Consider the following 19,032-nt stretch of genomic DNA (forward strand, 5'->3'; position numbering starts at 1 on the left):
AATAACGTGGTTGGCGTTGGTGACTAGGTGCAATGAATAACGTGGTTGGCGTTAGTGACTAGGTGCAATGAATAACGTGGTTGGCGTTGGTGACTAGGTGCAATGGATAACGTCGACAAAAAGGGTAAGATATCCAAGGGAGGATATCTAAGAAGTCTCCCGGGTGGGGCACAGCCTTCTATAGATTTATAACTGTTAAGACTAAATTTTATTAGTTAAAACATGACCCTATAGTTGGGTCAGGGTGGACAAAAAGACAAAGACAGACAAACGAATAACACTTAGGCAATATATAAGAGAAAGTAGTGAAATATAATGGGTTCCTTAAATCTGATGTTCTCTATGTCTGTGGATAGGGAGAGGAAATAACCTCTAAATACAAGTAACGGCAAATAAATTCTCTAAATGATCCTAATGATAGGATCATTTAGAGAATTTATTTGCCGTTACTTGTATTTAGAGGTTATTTCCTCTCCCTATCCACAGACATAGAGAACATCAGATTTAAGGAACCCATTATATTTCACTACTTTCTCTTATATATTGCCTAAGTGTTATTCGTTTGTCTGTCTTTGTCTTTTTGTCCACCCTGACCCAACTATAGGGTCATGTTTTAACTAATAAAATTTAGTCTTAACAGTTATAAATCTATAGAAGGCTGTGCCCCACCCGGGAGACTTCTTAGATATCCTCCCTTGGATATCTTACCCTTTTTGTCGACATTTACCTTTCTCCCTGGGAGCACCTCCACAACTTTACTAATTACTATATATTTTTTGATTGTGTTGATTGGAGTACGCCTTCCTATCTGCTGTCAAAGTAGCCCAGTGCACCTCGGCCCTCCCTCTCCCCCCTCCCCTTTGTTTCGCAATGGATAACGTGGTTGGCGTTGGTGACTAGGTGCAATGGATAACGTGGTTGGCGTTAGTGACTAGGTGCAATGGATAACGTGGTTGGCGTTGGTGACTAGGTGCAATGAATAACGTGGTTGGCGTTGGTGACTAGGTGCAATGAATAACGTGGTTGGCATTAGTGACTAGGTGCAATGAATAACGTGGTTGGCGTTAGTGACTAGGTGCAATGGATAACGTGGTTGGCGTTGGTGACTAGGTGCAATGGATAACGTGGTTGGCGTTAGTGACTAGGTGCAATGGATAACGTGGTTGGCGTTGGTGACTAGGTGCAATGAATAACGTGGTTGGCGTTGGTGACTAGGTGCAATGAATAACGTGGTTGGCATTAGTGACTAGGTGCGATGAATAACGTGGTTGGCGTTAGTGACTAGGGGGGAAATTTACCAAAATGGATTCCCTAAAAATTCGTATTCGTATTTGTATTCGTAGGAAATACGAATGTGTACGAATGATAGTGATCTTGAAAAAGTCGTGTTCCGGAGTGTAAGTTACTACAAAGTCGTATTTTTAAAATTCGTATTTTCCGATGGTGTAGGCATTCGTATGTTGGTTTACGCATGTTTTCGTAGTGTCGTAGATTCGTAGGTGAAATACGAATGTCGTAGAGATTTTTGTCTGAAAAGCCCGTTATTTCACGAATTTGTCGTGAAATGAAATACGAATTTTCGTATATTCAACCACATGGCTCACTACGAAAATGAAACTACAAGCGTGATTGGTGTATCTCTTTTACACTGGGGAGGGCTCTCACAACCATATATAAGTCGTGGAGGCGCCAAAACTTGTTGTGGGTGTAGTTTGGAGTGTGTAGGAGAGAGGTGCAGTGGTGAGTTGTTTGGTGATTTTTGGTGAGTTTGTTCAAAGTGATTTCTGAGTGTGTATTGTTCTGAAATGCTATTGTTTGTCTTGTCCTTTTCAAAGTTTGTCCCATCAGGTTTTTTTTTTGTCCTATAGTCGATATTTGTGTGTGTTTGTGTGTGTGTGTGTGTGTGTGTGTGTGTGTGTGTGTGTGTGTGTGTGTGTGTGATGTGCTTTTCAAATGATAACACATGTGTTCCATTGAAGCCGGTGAAATACACTTTAAAATAGACCTTGTCAAGGAGGGTGTATTTTATTTCACGAATTTTTGTACGAATGGGAGTTGTTTACGAATCCGATTTTACAACTTCACGAATACGAATTTTTAGTACATGTGGAAAACACGCCTAGCCCATGCAAAAATCAGTCGTATTCTATCGATGGTGTAGACTTTTCGTACACATGCGTAATCGTATTTTGATATACGAATACGACCTCAATATCACAAGTTCACGCCAAGATAATTTCCACGATAGTACGATTTTTTTACTTCTTAAATTACGAATTCACGAATACGCCAGAAATTCACGACAATACGCCTACGAATACGACTTTTTTCACTTTTATTATACGAATCCATTTTGGTAAATGTCCCCCTAGGTGTAAATAACGTGTCCAGCACGAGTTGTATAAATTACAATATAACGTTGCTTTTATGTTTATTTATTTTTTTCTCTAGCTAAAATCTGCTGGGACTCAGTGCCGGGAAAAGTCGGGAGCATGTGACCTGCCGGAATTCTGCCGTGGGGACAACCCCTTCTGTCCCCCCAATGTCTATATGTTGGACGGCTCTCTGTGCGCCTATGGCAATGCGTACTGTGTGAATGGCATGTGTCTGACACATCAGCAGCAGTGTGTGCACCTGTGGGGCCCAGGTAATGCACCTGACGGGATCTGTAGGGGGGATCTAACACAGGACACGTGGTGATAATACTGCTCTGTGTGTGCACCTGTGGGGCCCAGGTAATGCACCTGACGGGATCTGTAGGGGGATCTAACACAGGACACGTGGTGATAACACTGCTCTGTATGGGCTGTCTGTGGGGCCCAGGTAATGCACCTGACGGGATCTGTAGGGGGGATCTAACACAGGACACGTGGTGATAATACTGCTCTGTATGGGCTGTCTGTGGGGCCCAGGTAATGCACCTGACGGGATCTGTAGGGGGGATCTAACACAGGACACGTGGTGATAATACTGCTCTGTGTGTGCACCTGTGGGGCCCAGGTAATGCACCTGACGGGATCTGTAGGGGGATCTAACACAGGACACGTGGTGATAACACTGCTCTGTATGGGCTGTCTGTGGGGCCCAGGTAATGCACCTGACGGGATCTGTAGGGGGGATCTAACACAGGACACGTGGTGATAATACTGCTCTGTATGGGCTGTCTGTGGGGCCCAGGTAATGCACCTGACGGGATCTGTAGGGGGATCTAACACAGGACACGGGGTGATAATAACACTGCTCTGTGTGGGCTGTCTGTGGGGCCCAGGTAATGCACCTGACGGGATCTGTAGGGGGGATCTAACACAGGACACGTGGTGATAACACTGCTCTGTGTGTGCTGTCTGTGGGGCCCAGGTAATGCACCTGACGGGATCTGTAGGGGGATCTAACACAGGACACGTGGTGATAACACTGCTCTGTGTGGGCTGTCTGTGGGGCCCAGGTAATGCACCTGACGGGATCTGTAGGGGGGATCTAACACAGGACACGTGGTGATAACACTGCTCTGTGTGGGCTGTCTGTGGGGCCCAGGTAATGCACCTGACGGGATCTGTAGGGGGGATCTAACACAGGACACGTGGTGATAACACTGCTCTGTGTGTGCTGTCTGTGGGGCCCAGGTAATGCACCTGACGGGATCTGTAGGGGGATCTAACACAGGACACGTGGTGATAACACTGCTCTGTGTGGGCTGTCTGTGGGGCCCAGGTAATGCACCTGACGGGATCTGTAGGGGGATCTAACACAGGACACGTGGTGATAACACTGCTCTGTGTGGGCTGTCTGTGGGGCCCAGGTAATGCACCTGACGGGATCTGTAGGGGGGATCTAACACAGGACACGTGGTGATAACACTGCTCTGTGTGGGCTGTCTGTGGGGCCCAGGTAATGCACCTGACGGGATCTGTAGGGGGATCTAACACAGGACACGTGGTGATAACACTGCTCTGTATGGGCTGTCTGTGGGGCCCAGGTAATGCACCTGACGGGATCTGTAGGGGGGATCTAACACAGGACACGTGGTGATAACACTGCTCTGTGTGGGCTGTCTGTGGGGCCCAGGTAATGCACCTGACGGGATCTGTAGGGGGGATCTAACACAGGACACGTGGTGATAATACTGCTCTGTGTGTGCACCTGTGGGGCCCAGGTAATGCACCTGATGGGATCTGTAGGGGGATCTAACACAGGACACGTGGTGATAATACTGCTCTGTGTGGGCTGTCTGTGGGGCCCAGGTAATGCACCTGACGGGATCTGTAGGGGGGATCTAACACAGGACACGTGGTGATAACACTGCTCTGTGTGGGCTGTCTGTGGGGCCCAGGTAATGCACCTGACGGGATCTGTAGGGGGGATCTAACACAGGACATGTGGTGATAACACTGCTCTGTGTGGGCCCAGGTAATGCACCTGACGGGATCTGTAGGGGGGATCTAACACAGGACACGTGGTGATAATACTGCTCTGTGTGTGCACCTGTGGGGCCCAGGTAATGCACCTGATGGGATCTGTAGGGGGATCTAACACAGGACACGTGGTGATAATACTGCTCTGTGTGGGCTGTCTGTGGGGCCCAGGTAATGCACCTGACGGGATCTGTAGGGGGGATCTAACACAGGACACGTGGTGATAACACTGCTCTGTGTGGGCTGTCTGTGGGGCCCAGGTAATGCACCTGACGGGATCTGTAGGGGGGATCTAACACAGGACACGGGGTGATAACACTGCTCTGTGTGTGCACCTGTGGGGCCCAGGTAATGCACCTGATGGGATCTGTAGGGGGATCTAACACAGGACACGTGGTGATAATACTGCTCTGTGTGGGCTGTCTGTGGGGCCCAGGTAATGCACCTGACGGGATCTATAGGGGGGATCTAACACAGGACACGTGGTGATAATACTGCTCTGTGTGTGCACCTGTGGGGCCCAGGTAATGCACCTGATGGGATCTGTAGGGGGGATCTAACACAGGACACGTGGTGATAATACTGCTCTGTGTGGGCTGTCTGTGGGGCCCAGGTAATGCACCTGACGGGATCTGTAGGGGGGATCTAACACAGGACACGTGGTGATAACACTGCTCTGTGTGGGCTGTCTGTGGGGCCCAGGTAATGCACCTGACGGGATCTGTAGGGGGATCTAACACAGGACACGTGGTGATAATACTGCTCTGTGTGGGCTGTCTGTGGGGCCCAGGTAATGCACCTGACGGGATCTGTAGGGGGGATCTAACACAGGACACGTGGTGATAATACTGCTCTGTGTGGGCTGTCTGTGGGGCCCAGGTAATGCACCTGACGGGATCTGTAGGGGGGATCTAACACAGGACACGTGGTGATAATAACACTGCTCTGTGTGGGCTGTCTGTGGGGCCCAGGTAATGCACCTGACGGGATCTGTAGGGGGGATCTAACACAGGACACGTGGTGATAATAACACTGCTCTGTGTGGGCTGTCTGTGGGGCCCAGGTAATGCACCTGACGGGATCTGTAGGGGGGATCTAACACAGGACACGTGGTGATAATAACACTGCTCTGTGTGGGCTGTCTGTGGGGCCCAGGTAATGCACCTGACGGGATCTGTAGGGGGGATCTAACACAGGACACGTGGTGATAATACTGCTCTGTGTGGGCTGTCTGTGGGGCCCAGGTAATGCACCTGACGGGATCTGTAGGGGGGATCTAACACAGGACACGTGGTGATAACACTGCTCTGTGTGGGCTGTCTGTGGGGCCCAGGTAATGCACCTGACGGGATCTGTAGGGGGATCTAACACAGGACACGTGGTGATAATACTGCTCTGTGTGGGCTGTCTGTGGGGCCCAGGTAATGCACCTGACGGGATCTGTAGGGGGGATCTAACACAGGACACGTGGTGATAACACTGCTCTGTGTGGGCTGTCTGTGGGGCCCAGGTAATGCACCTGACGGGATCTGTAGGGGGATCTAACACAGGACACGGGGTGATAACACTGCTCTGTGTGGGCTGTCTGTGGGGCCCAGGTAATGCACCTGACGGGATCTGTAGGGGGGATCTAACACAGGACACGTGGTGATAATACTGCTCTGTGTGGGCTGTCTGTGGGGCCCAGGTAATGCACCTGACGGGATCTGTAGGGGGGATCTAACACAGGACACGTGGTGATAACACTGCTCTGTGTGGGCTGTCTGTGGGGCCCAGGTAATGCACCTGACGGGATCTGTAGGGGGATCTAACACAGGACACGTGGTGATAACACTGCTCTGTGTGGGCTGTCTGTGGGGCCCAGGTAATGCACCTGACGGGATCTGTAGGGGGGATCTAACACAGGACACGTGGTGATAACACTGCTCTGTGTGGGCTGTCTGTGGGGCCCAGGTAATGCACCTGACGGGATCTGTAGGGGGGATCTAACACAGGACACGTGGTGATAATACTGCTCTGTGTGTGCACCTGTGGGGCCCAGGTAATGCACCTGACGGGATCTGTAGGGGGGATCTAACACAGGACACGGGGTGATAATACTGCTCTGTGTGGGCTGTCTGTGGGGCCCAGGTAATGCACCTGACGGGATCTGTAGGGGGGATCTAACACAGGACACGTGGTGATAATACTGCTCTGTGTGGGCTGTCTGTGGGGCCCAGGTAATGCACCTGACGGGATCTGTAGGGGGATCTAACACAGGACACGTGGTGATAATACTGCTCTGTGTGGGCTGTCTGTGGGGCCCAGGTAATGCACCTGACGGGATCTGTAGGGGGATCTAACACAGGACACGTGGTGATAACACTGCTCTGTGTGGGCTGTCTGTGGGGCCCAGGTAATGCACCTGACGGGATCTGTAGGGGGATCTAACACAGGACACGTGGTGATAATACTGCTCTGTGTGGGCTGTCTGTGGGGCCCAGGTAATGCACCTGACGGGATCTGTAGGGGGGATCTAACACAGGACACGGGGTGATAACACTGCTCTGTGTGGGCACCTGTGGGGCCCAGGTAATGCACCTGACGGGATCTGTAGGGGGGATCTAACACAGGACACGTGGTGATAATACTGCTCTGTGGGGCCCAGGTAATGCACCTGACGGGATCTGTAGGGGGGATCTAACACAGGACACGGGGTGATAACACTGCTCTGTGGGGCCCAGGTAATGCACCTGACGGGATCTGTAGGGGGGATCTAACACAGGACACGGGGTGATAACACTGCTCTGTGTGGGCTGTCTGTGGGGCCCAGGTAATGCACCTGACGGGATCTGTAGGGGGGATCTAACACAGGACACGTGGTGATAATACTGCTCTGTGTGGGCTGTCTGTGGGGCCCAGGTAATGCACCTGATGGGATCTGTAGGGGGGATCTAACACAGGACACGTGGTGATAACACTGCTCTGTGTGTGCACCTGTGGGCCCAGGTAATGCACCTGACGGGATCTGTAGGGGGATCTAACACAGGACACGTGGTGATAATACTGCTCTGTGTGGGCTGTCTGTGGGGCCCAGGTAATGCACCTGACGGGATCTGTAGGGGGGATCTAACACAGGACACGTGGTGATAATACTGCTCTGTGTGGGCTGTCTGTGGGGCCCAGGTAATGCACCTGACGGGATCTGTAGGGGGGGATCTAACACAGGACACGTGGTGATAATACTGCTCTGTAGGGGCTGTCTGTGGGGCCCAGGTAATGCACCTGACGGGATCTGTAGGGGGATCTAACACAGGACACGTGGTGATAATACTGCTCTGTGTGGGCTGTCTGTGGGGCCCCAGGTAATGCACCTGACGGGATCTGTAGGGGGATCTAACACAGGACACGTGGTGATAATACTGCTCTGTGTGGGCTGTCTGTGGGGCCCAGGTAATGCACCTGATGGGATCTGTAGGGGGGATCTAACACAGGACACGTGGTGATAACACTGCTCTGTGTGGGCTGTCTGTGGGGCCCAGGTAATGCACCTGACGGGATCTGTAGGGGGATCTAACACAGGACACGTGGTGATAACACTGCTCTGTATGGGCTGTCTGTGGGGCCCAGGTAATGCACCTGATGGGATCTGTAGGGGGGATCTAACACAGGACACGTGGTGATAACACTGCTCTGTGTGGGCTGTCTGTGGGGCCCAGGTAATGCACCTGACGGGATCTGTAGGGGGGATCTAACACAGGACACGTGGTGATAACACTGCTCTGTGTGGGCTGTCTGTGGGGCCCAGGTAATGCACCTGACGGGATCTGTAGGGGGATCTAACACAGGACACGTGGTGATAACACTGCTCTGTGTGGGCTGTCTGTGGGGCCCAGGTAATGCACCTGACGGGATCTGTAGGGGGATCTAACACAGGACACGTGGTGATAACACTGCTCTGTATGGGCTGTCTGTGGGGCCCAGGTAATGCACCTGACGGGATCTGTAGGGGGATCTAACACAGGACACGTGGTGATAATACTGCTCTGTGTGGGCTGTCTGTGGGGCCCAGGTAATGCACCTGACGGGATCTGTAGGGGGATCTAACACAGGACACGTGGTGATAACACTGCTCTGTGTGGGCTGTCTGTGGGGCCCAGGTAATGCACCTGACGGGATCTGTAGGGGGATCTAACACAGGACACGTGGTGATAACACTGCTCTGTGTGGGCTGTCTGTGGGGCCCAGGTAATGCACCTGACGGGATCTGTAGGGGGATCTAACACCGGACACGTGGTGATAACACTGCTCTGTGTGGGCTGTCTGTGGGGCCCAGGTAATGCACCTGACGGGATCTGTAGGGGGATCTAACACAGGACACGTGGTGATAACACTGCTCTGTGTGGGCTGTCTGTGGGGCCCAGGTAATGCACCTGACGGGATCTGTAGGGGGATCTAACACAGGACACGTGGTGATAATACTGCTCTGTGTGGGCTGTCTGTGGGGCCCAGGTAATGCACCTGACGGGATCTGTGGGGGGGATCTAACACAGGACACGTGGTGATAATACTGCTCTGTGTGGGCTGTCTGTGGGGCCCAGGTAATGCACCTGACGGGATCTGTAGGGGGATCTAACACAGGACACGTGGTGATAACACTGCTCTGTGTGGGCTGTCTGTGGGGCCCAGGTAATGCACCTGACGGGATCTGTAGGGGGATCTAACACAGGACACGTGGTGATAATACTGCTCTGTGTGGGCTGTCTGTGGGTAGATAACGCAGTGAGAGGGATCTAATATAACGGCTGTGTCTGATTGGTTGGTACTTTATCACTCCCCAAGGCGTAGTGCACCTGCATGGTGATAAGGTATCTCCGTATATAGGGTCATAGGGTTAATACTATCAAGGTTGTCAGTCAATAGGTCATAGGACGACACATGGAAAAATGTTGACATACTTTAGTTCGACATGATCAAAAAGTTGACACAAGCAATAGGTCCTAGGACGACACATGGGAAAAATACACCGTAGACCTTTGACCTCTGACCTTCCTCTCTCCCGGATGCTTCGGCAGGAGCCTGGCCCGCACCTGACATCTGCTTCATAGATGTGAACAAGGCCGGAAACCAATATGGAAACTGTGGGAAGGACGGACAAGGAAACCATGTAAAGTGCAGATCTAAGTGAGTACCGCTCCCTTATACTGGGCAGTCTCCTCGTTAGGGTTACAGGTTACACCATGGAAGAGAAGACCTGTAATTATTGGCAATATCTCTGGTTGCTCGGTGTAATACACATGAACCTGTTACCTATGTCGGCGTTGTTCCATTTTGACAGAGACGCTTTGTGTGGGAAAATCCAGTGTCAGAGCAGTGCTGAGAAGCCCAAACACGACAACACCGTTTCCATGGACACTACTGTTAACTTCAATGGGCATGAGGTGAAGTGCCGAGGAACATACTCCTACTCTGTGCAGGATGAAGAAGGAGACTCCTCTGACCCAGGCCTGGTGATGACGGGAACCAAATGCGGCGATGGCATGGTACGTCTAATGCTACATAGACCAAGAATGGAGGGTAGCTGGGGAGTTACTGGTATGTATAGACCTGGAATGGAGAATAAATGGGGAGTCAGTGGTTGTATGGTCCAAGAATGCAGAATGCATGGTGAGTTACTGGTATGTATAGACCAAGAATGCATGGTGAGTTACTGGTATGTATAGACCAAGAATGCAGAATGCATGGTGAGTTACTGGTATGTATAGACCAAGAATGGAGAATACATGGGGAGTCAGTGGTATGTATAGACCAAGAATGCATGGTGAGTTACTGGTATGTATAGACCTGGAATGGAGAACACATGGGGAGTCAGTGGTTGTATGGCCCAAGAATGCAGAATGCATGGGGAGTTACTGGTATGTATAGACCAAGAATGCAGAATGCATGGTGAGTCACTGGTATGTATAGACCAAGAATGCAGAATGCATGGTGAGTTACTGGTATGTATAGACCAAGAATGGAGAATACATGGGGAGTCAGTGGTATGTATAGACCAAGAATGCAGAATGCATGGTGAGTTACTGGTATGTATAGACCAAGAATGGAGAATACATGGGGAGTCAGTGGTTGTATGGTCCAAGAATGCAGAATGCATGGTGAGTTACTGGTATGTATAGACCTGGAATGGAAAATACATGGGGAGTCAGTGGTTGTATTGTCCAAGAATGCAGAATGCATGGTGAGTTACTGGTATGTATAGACCAAGAATGGAGAATACATGGGGAGTCAGTGGTATGTATAGACCAAGAATGCAGAATGCATGGTGAGTTACTGGTATGTATAGACCAAGAATGCATGGTGAGTTACTGGTATGTATAGACCAAGAATGCAGAATGCATGGTGAGTCACTGGTATGTATAGACCAAGAATGCAGAATGCATGGTGAGTTACTGGTATGTATAGACCAAGAATGGAGAATACATGGGGAGTCAGTGGTATGTATAGACCAAGAATGCAGAATGCATGGTGAGTTACTGGTATGTATAGACCAAGAATGGAGAATACATGGGGAGTCAGTGGTTGTATGGTCCAAGAATGCAGAATGCATGGTGAGTTACTGGTATGTATAGACCAAGAATGCATGGTGAGTTACTGGTATGTATAGACCAAGAATGCAGAATGCATGGTGAGTTACTGGTTGTATGGACCATGAATTGAGAAAATGTGGTGAGTCCGATTATATGGGGGATGAATGGTGAACACCTGGTGAGTCACTGGTTGTGAGAACCAAGAATGTAATACATGGTGAATGTAATACATGGTGAGTCATTGATTCTATTGACCATGAATGGAGATTGCATAGTGGGTCACTTGTTGTATGGACCATTAATGGAGATTACCTGGTGAATGACTGATTGTATAGACCAATAATGGAGAATACCTGGGAGTCATTGGTTGTATGGTCCAAGAAAGGAGATTACACCGAGAACTGCTGGTTTTATGATGGAAGAATGGAGGATACAAGGTGAGTTAGTGGTTATATGGTCCAAAAATGAAGAATGAATGGTGAGTAACTGATTTTAGAACAAAAATTTTGAAAATCTGGTTTATATGAATGGAGAATGCATGGCGAGTTACTGGTATATATAGACCAAGAATGGAGAATACATGGGGAGTCAGTGGTTGTATGGTCCAATAAAGTAGAGTACATGGATAATTGCTGTTTTTATGATTGAAGAATGGAGGATACAATGTGAGTCACTGGTTGTATGGACCACGAGTGGAGAAAATGTGGTGATTCCCTGGTTATATCCGGGATGAATGGTGAACATCTGGTGAGTCACTGGTTATATGGGGGATGTATGGTGAACACCTGCTGAGTCACTGGTTGTGAGAACCTAGAATGGAGAATACATGGGGAGTCATTGGTTGTATGGTCCAATAAAGTAGATTACACAGATGGCTTTATGATGGAAGAATGGTTGATTCAAGGTGAGTCAGTGGTTGTATGGTCCAAGAATGCAGAATGCATGGTGAGTCACTGGTTGACTAGACCAAGGATGCAGAATGCATGGTGAGTCACTGATTGAATAGACCAAGAATTCAGAATGCATGGTGAGTCACTGGTTGACTAGACCAAGAATGCAGAATGCATGGTTAGTCACTGGTATATATAGATTAAGAATGGAGAATACATGGGGAGTCAGTGGTTGTATGGTCCAATAAAGTAGACTACATGGAGAATTGCTGGTTTTATGAGGGAAGAATGGAGCATACAAGGCGAGTCACAGGTTGTATGGACCATGAATGGAGAACAAATGGTGAGTCACTGGTTTTAGAACATAAATGGAGAAAATTGAGAATCTGGTTTATTCTCTATGAATGGAGGATACATGGTGAGTCACTGGTTGTATGGTGGATGGCTGGTGAACACCTTGTTGTATCACTGGTGGTGAGAACCAAGAATGCAGAACGCGTGATGAGTCACTGGTTGAATAGACCAAGAAAGCCCAGTCTCACTGCTCTCCCTGTCTGATTGCAGCAGGCCCAGTCTCACTGCTCTCCCTGTCTGATTGCAGCAGGCCCAGTCTCACTGTTCTCCCTGTCTGATTGCAGCAGGCCCAGACTCACTGTTCTCCCTGTCTGATTGCAGCAGGCCCAGACTCACTGTTCTCCCTGTATGATTGCAGCAGGCCCAGTCTCACTGTTCTCCCTGTCTGATTGCAGGTGTGTAAGGATCGCCAGTGCCAGAATGCCTCCTTCTTTGAGCTGGAACCCTGCATAGCCAAATGCCATGGGCACGGGGTAAGTTACATTGGCAGGGAGACATTTTATAATGAATAAATCAATAAACAGTAATGCAAAGTGATCTAACCTACAGTGGTCACCAGCAGCCCTGCATTGTCCACCCAAAGCTGACCTCCAGGTCTAATATCTCACAGGCATCATCTTCTATGTACGATGGACAGAATTCCCCATCCAGCCTTCTGCTGCTGCTGGGAATACGGGATCCTTCCCAGCATCTCACTGGATTCAGCCTTCTGCAACTGCTGGGAATTCAGGAGCCTTCCCGGCTTCCCATTGGTTCCAGCCTTCTGCTGCTGCTGGGAATACGGGATCCTTCCCGGCTTCTCACTGGATCCAGCCTTCTGCTGCTGCTGGGAATACAGGAGCCATCCTGGCTTCTCACTGGATCCAGCCTTCTGCTGCTGGGAATACAGGAGCCTGTTAGCAAAGTAACCTGAGCGCAGCTGACACTCCGGTTCGGGTTTTTGCTGTTGCACTGGTGACAGGCAGTCTGTTCACAGCAGGGAATCCGGCACTGGTTTTGTGCTCACAGTCTGTTATGTCTGAGTGGGGCGTGGCAGCACCTGCTATATAAACCTTCCTCTCAGGCTACGCAGGTGCTGCAGAATCCTAGTCAGATAGCCAGTCAGCCTTGTCCTGTGCCTAGTTAGTTTCTAGCAATTGTATTGTATGTTGATTACAGTAATATAGGTCTTGGAGTTTGCTTTGATCCAGACCTAGCCGTAATCAGGCGCTGTGACTGTAACTGCTGGGTCCCTGTACCACCTTGTGGATCCAGCTAGGTTGCTGTTATACTCCCTCATTTCCTGTGTTACCTCTCTCACTGTGCAGCACTCACTGGTGTCAGCTTGGTGGCAGCTAGCTGAACCTGTGTGCTGCAGGTGAGCTCAGGTCCTGATATCTTACCCTTTCCCTCAGTGCAGAGCCCACGGGTGTCAGCTTGGTGGCAGCTAGCTGAACCTGTGTGCTGCAGGTGAGCTCAGGTCCTGATATCTTACCCTTTCCCTCAGTGCAGAGCCCACGGGTGTCAGCTTGGTGGCAGCTAGCTGAACCTGTGTGCTGCAGGTGAGCTCAGGTCCTGATATCTTACCCTTTCCCTCAGTGCAGAGCCCACGGGTGTCTGCTTGGTGGCAGCTAGCCGAACCCGTGTACTGCAAGTGAGGGGTACGGGTTTAGGATATTTTCCTATGGTCTTCTTCATCTCTGACCTAGGAATCTATAGGCCTCCCTCTGTAGTACCCTGTTGGGACTGAGGTTGCCTATAGCAACAAGTACATTCACGTGTCGAAGCATTACACCAAGCTCCACTATAGGTATCTCTCCTGTTACCGGAGAGATACTTATTCTCTGATACTGGGAGATGCTCTATCCGTTGGGCTCTCATCCTCCCAGCCCCTACCTGTGCCTGTGAGTTCCCCCAGTATCCTCTCTGTGTATTGTGTGTATGCTCCCAGTCTGTTTTAGTGTTAGTACTTGTTTACTACTGATGTTTGCACTGTTCCTATGTCTCTGTGAGTCGGCCTAGCACTGCCCCTGTGTCTCTGTCCGTGGTCCTCTCCAGGGTATCTAGTTTGTGCACTCCCAGGTGCATTCATACTGCCAAGTGGCAGAACAGAACCTTCCCGGCATCTCACTGGATCCAGCCTTCTGCTGCTGCTGGGAATACGGGAGCCTTCCCGGCTTCTCACTGGATCCAGCCTTCTGCTGCTGGGAATACGGGAGCCTTCCCGGCTTCTCACTGGATCCAGCCTTCTGCTGCTTCTGGGAATAAGAGAGTCTTCCCGGCTTCTCACTGAATCCAGCCTTCTGCTGTTGCTGCTGCTGGGAATACGGGAGCCTTCCCGGCTTCTCACTGGTTCCAGCCTTCTGCTGCTGCTGGGAATACGGGAGCCTTCCCGGCTTCTCAGTGGATCCAGCCTTCTGCTGCTGGGAATACGGGATCATTCCCAGATTCTCAGTGGATCCAGCCTTCTGCTGCTGCTGGGAATACAGGAGCCTTCCCGGCCAGGGCCGGCACCACCACTAGGCAGGTCTAGGCATTTGCCTAGGGCGCCGACCACTGGAGGGCGGCAGTTCGCCTCTCGCCCCCCGTGCAAAGGGGGTCCATGCCGCCTTCTGACAGAAGCCTGCAGTGGTGTTCTTGCCGCACGGGTACCTCCTGCGGCGCTGAGTATAAAGCTTAAGCTGGCGGCGGTGGGGGGTCCCTTCAGTGAATAAGAAATAACTAGCGCTATGCGGCGGCGCGGGAAGTGCTTCTGTTTTGAAAAAACTGGCCGCACGGCGCATGCTGATTGGCTGAGATTCAGCCAATCAGCGTGCGCCAGTGTTTTCAAAACAGAAGCGCTTCCTGCGCCGCCGCATAGCGTGGCCCTGTTCCCGGCTTCTCACTGGATCCAGCCTTCTGCTGCTGCTGGGGATACGGGATCCTTCCCTGCTTCTCACTGGTTCCAGCCTTCTGCTGCTGCTGGGAATACGGGATCCTTCCCGGCTTCTCACTGGTTCCAGCCTTCTGCTGCTACTGGGAATACGGGATCATTCCCGGCTTCTCACTGGATCCAGCCTTCTGCTGCTGCTGGGAATACGGGATCCTTCCCTGCTTCTCACTGGATCCAGCCTTGTGCTGCTGCTGGGAATACGGGATCCTTCCCTGCTTCTCACTGGTTCCAGCCTTCTGCTGCTGCTGGGAATACGGGATCATTCCCGGCTTCTCACTGGATTGAGCATTCTGCTGCTGCTGGGAATACAGGATCATTCCCGGTATCTCACTGGATCCAGCCTTCTGCTGCTACTGGGAATACGGGATCCTTCCCGGCTTCTCACTGGATCCAGCCTTCTGCTGCTGCTGGGAATACGGGATCCTTCCCTGCTTCTCACTGGATCCAGCCTTCTGCTGCTACTGGGAATACAGGATCCTTCCCTGCTTCTCACTGGATCCAGCCTTCTGCTGCTACTGGGAATACAGGATCCTTCCCGGCTTCTCACTGGATCCAGCCTTCTGCTGCTGATGGGGATACAGGATCCTTCCCGGCTTCTCACTGGTTCCAGCCTTCTGCTGCTGCTGGGAATACGGGATCCTTCCCAGCTTCTCACTGGTTCCAGCCTTCTGCTGCTGCTGGCAATACGGGATCGTTCCCGGAATCTCATTGGATCCAGCCTTCTGCTGCTGCTGGGAATACGGGATCGTTCCCGGAATCTCACTGGATCCAGTCTATTGCTGCTACTGGGAATACAGGATCCTTCCCAGCTTCTCACTGGTTCCAGACTTCTGCTGCTGCTGGGAATACGGGAGCCTTCCCGGCTTCTCACTGGTTTCAGACTTCTGCTGCTGCTGGGAATACGGGATCCTTCCCTGCTTCTCACTGGATCCAGCCTTCTGCTGCTGGGAATACGGGATCCTTCCCGGCTTCTCACTGGTTCCAGCCTTCTGCTGCTGCTGGGAATACAGGATCCTCAGATACATGTATGTTCTCCCCAGGCTCAGCGCGACATATTGCAGATGCAGCAGAATTGTGTGCAAGCCTCACTCAGCTGTTTTATGAATTTATTGGGCACAAAATATAAATCCTTCTATTGACTAAATACTTCTTTTGTCTTTGTGACCCCCATTTGGGTGCCCGCTCACATCCCCAAATAAGTGTTTATCGCCTGATGCCTCCAATTTTAGATTCCATCTCAGAAACCAGTGACCACCAAAACATATGGGGGAAATTTACCAATATGAAAAACCTAGTTTTTCGTATTGGTATTTTCCCTACGGCTGCATACGACTGTTTGAGTCGTATGCAAAGTTGTGTTCCGGAGGGGAAATTACAAAGCAGTCAGATACGACTGCTTTGTAACCCTCCGATGGTGTAATGATTCGTATTAGCTGGCCATATATACGGCCGCTAATACGAATGTTTCTGGCAGTCTGCACGGATCAGTCAGATCCGTGCAGGCTGCAGTGTGTAAAAAAAAATAGAAAAATAAATAAATTAAAAAAAAATCGGCGTGGGGTCCCCCCCACAGCTGTAACCAGCACCAGGCTGAAAGAGCCGGGGCCGGTAATTAAAAATCAGGGAACCCGACAAATAGGGGTTCCCCGATTTTTAACAACCAGCCCCAGGCTCCAGGTCCGGGGCTGAATCCCAAAATACGGGGGACAAAATGACTAGGGGTCCCCCGTATTTCAAGAACCAGTCCCAGGCACAACCAGCCAGCAGGGTAATGTCACAGCCGGGGGACACTTATGATATAAGGTCCCGCGGCCAAAACATTAACCCCCTGACCGGTCAGCCTGGCCAGGGGCCCTGGGGGAGTGGGGACCCCCCCAATGAAGGGGTCCCCCCCTCCAGGACTTACCTGACCAGGCTGAAGCCTGGTACTGTCCCCGATGCCCCTGGGCGGTGGGCATCGGGCTGATTCAAGTGTAAAAAATAGATAAAACTATTGTTTTTTACTGTGGCACTACAAGTGCCAGCAAGCCTCCCCAGCAAGCTGGGACTTGGAGAACCACAAGTCCCAGCCTGCTGGGCATTAAAGGGCCCGCTGGCACTTGTAGTTCCACAGTTAAAAAAATAGTACACAAAACACACTGACACACTTTTAAAATAAAACTTTAATACATACAAAGCCCACACATACTAATACTTACCTATCTTCTTTCCATAGGTATCCCTGGTCCTGTGTCATCTTCTGGTCCTCCTGTGTCGTCTTCTGGTCCATGTCGACGTCGCTGTCCATGTCGGCGATGGCGTCCGGGTCCGACGAAATCCATGGAGGAAGCTGTGGAAGGAAACCATACTCACCTGTCCCAGCGCGACGTAGTCCAGGTAAGGGTCTTGGCAAAAAAACAAACCGGCACCCGAAACCGGCCTAGCGGCTCCTGATTGGCATTCGGGAGGCGGAGCCGCACGATGTAAACAAACACCGTGCGGCTCTCTGTCCGGCTGGTTTCGGGTGCCGGTTTGTTTGTTTGCCAAGACCCTTACCTGGACTACGTCGCGCTGGGACAGGTGAGTATGGTTTCCTTCCACAGCTTCCTCCATGGATTTCGTCGGATCCGGACGGGGACGCCATCGCCGACAGCGACGTCGACATGAAGAAGGACGTTGACATGGATCCCGAAGACGACACAGGACATCAGGACCAGGGCTACCTACGGGAAGAAGATAGGTAAGTATTAGTATGTGTGGGCTTTGTATGTATTAAAGTTTTATTTTAAATGTGTGTCAGTGTGTTTTGTGCACTATTTTTTTAACTGTGGAACTACAAGTGCCAGCGGGCCCTTTAATGCCCAGCAGGCTGGGACTTGTGGTTCTCCAAGTCCCAGCTTGCTGGCACTTGTAGTGCCACAGTAAAAAACAATAGTTTAATCTATTTTTTACACTTGAATCAGCCCGATGCCCACCCGGCTGTGACATTACCCTGCTGGCTGGTTGTGCCTGGGGCTGGTTCTTAAAATACGGGGGACCCCTAGTCATTTTGTCCCCCGTATTTTGGGAACCAGCCCCGGACCTGGAGCCTGGGGCTGGTTGTTAAAAATCGGGGAACCCCTATTTGTCGGGTTCCCTGATTTTTAATTACCGGCCCCGGCTCCGTCAGCCTGGTGCTGGTTTCGGCTGTGGGGGGGACCCCACGCCGATTTTTTTTTTATTTATTTAATTTTTCTATTTTTTTACACCGCAGCCTGCACGGATCTGACTGATCCGTGCAGGCTAAAACGCAAATAGAACAGGAAAATGGTGTTCTATTTTCCTGTCGTATTTGCGTGGGTGTTTTACACCACTTAGCAGCCGTATTATCAGTACGGCTGCTTAGTACATCAGGAACCACCATTCTTTTGAATGGTGATTTCTGTCGTATTCTATCGATGGTGTAGACATTCGTATTTGTAAATACAAATACGAATGTTCCATCTTTAGGACTACGAATTGTTGTATTTTTGGGATTGTAAATCCCGAAAATACAAATTCGTAAAAAAAAGGTGTATTTCTCCCTACGAATACACCTTTTTTCTACGAATCCATTTTGGTAAATGTCCCCCTATATGTGGGTGGACAAAGAACCATATAATCACGTGTGTGAAGGTTTACAGAATTTGGAACATTAACCTTAAAATACTCTTTCATCGACTTCCAGGTCTGCAACAGTAACCGAAACTGCCACTGTCACGCAGGCTGGGCCCCCCCATACTGCAACGTGTCTGGCCCAGGTGGCAGCAAGGACAGTGGCCCCGTTCCAGATGACTGTGAGTTGTGATTGGCTTATGTAAGATGGGATATGAGAATAATGCTCTGGGTTCTACGCCAATATATCTGACAAAGTCTGAGATAGGCAGAAATACATGTTCTCA

At 50.4% G+C, this 19,032-nt stretch overlaps 1 protein-coding gene across 5 annotated transcripts in view; it reads left to right on the forward strand.

Moving 5' to 3' along the window:
* LOC146054628 (disintegrin and metalloproteinase domain-containing protein 33-like) overlaps nt 1-19,032 on the forward strand; it is a 184,012-nt gene that overhangs the window by 151,289 nt on the left and 13,691 nt on the right. For all 5 annotated transcript variants that reach the window (XR_014469059.1, XR_014469324.1, XM_083168198.1 and 2 more), the window contains 5 exons: nt 2,452-2,647; nt 9,467-9,575; nt 9,730-9,934; nt 12,618-12,695; nt 18,819-18,927. Coding sequence is in view for 3 of the 5 variants with exons in the window: in XM_083168198.1 (XP_083024324.1) it covers nt 2,452-2,647; nt 9,467-9,575; nt 9,730-9,934; nt 12,618-12,695; nt 18,819-18,927 (697 nt within the window). In the remaining 2 variants the exon portion in view is untranslated. The remainder of the gene's footprint in view (nt 1-2,451; nt 2,648-9,466; nt 9,576-9,729; nt 9,935-12,617; nt 12,696-18,818; nt 18,928-19,032) is intronic.

Source organism: Crinia signifera, chromosome 1 (assembly GCF_055691185.1).
Source record: "Crinia signifera chromosome 1, ASM5569118v1, whole genome shotgun sequence".
Taxonomy (NCBI): Eukaryota; Metazoa; Chordata; class Amphibia; order Anura; family Myobatrachidae; genus Crinia; species Crinia signifera.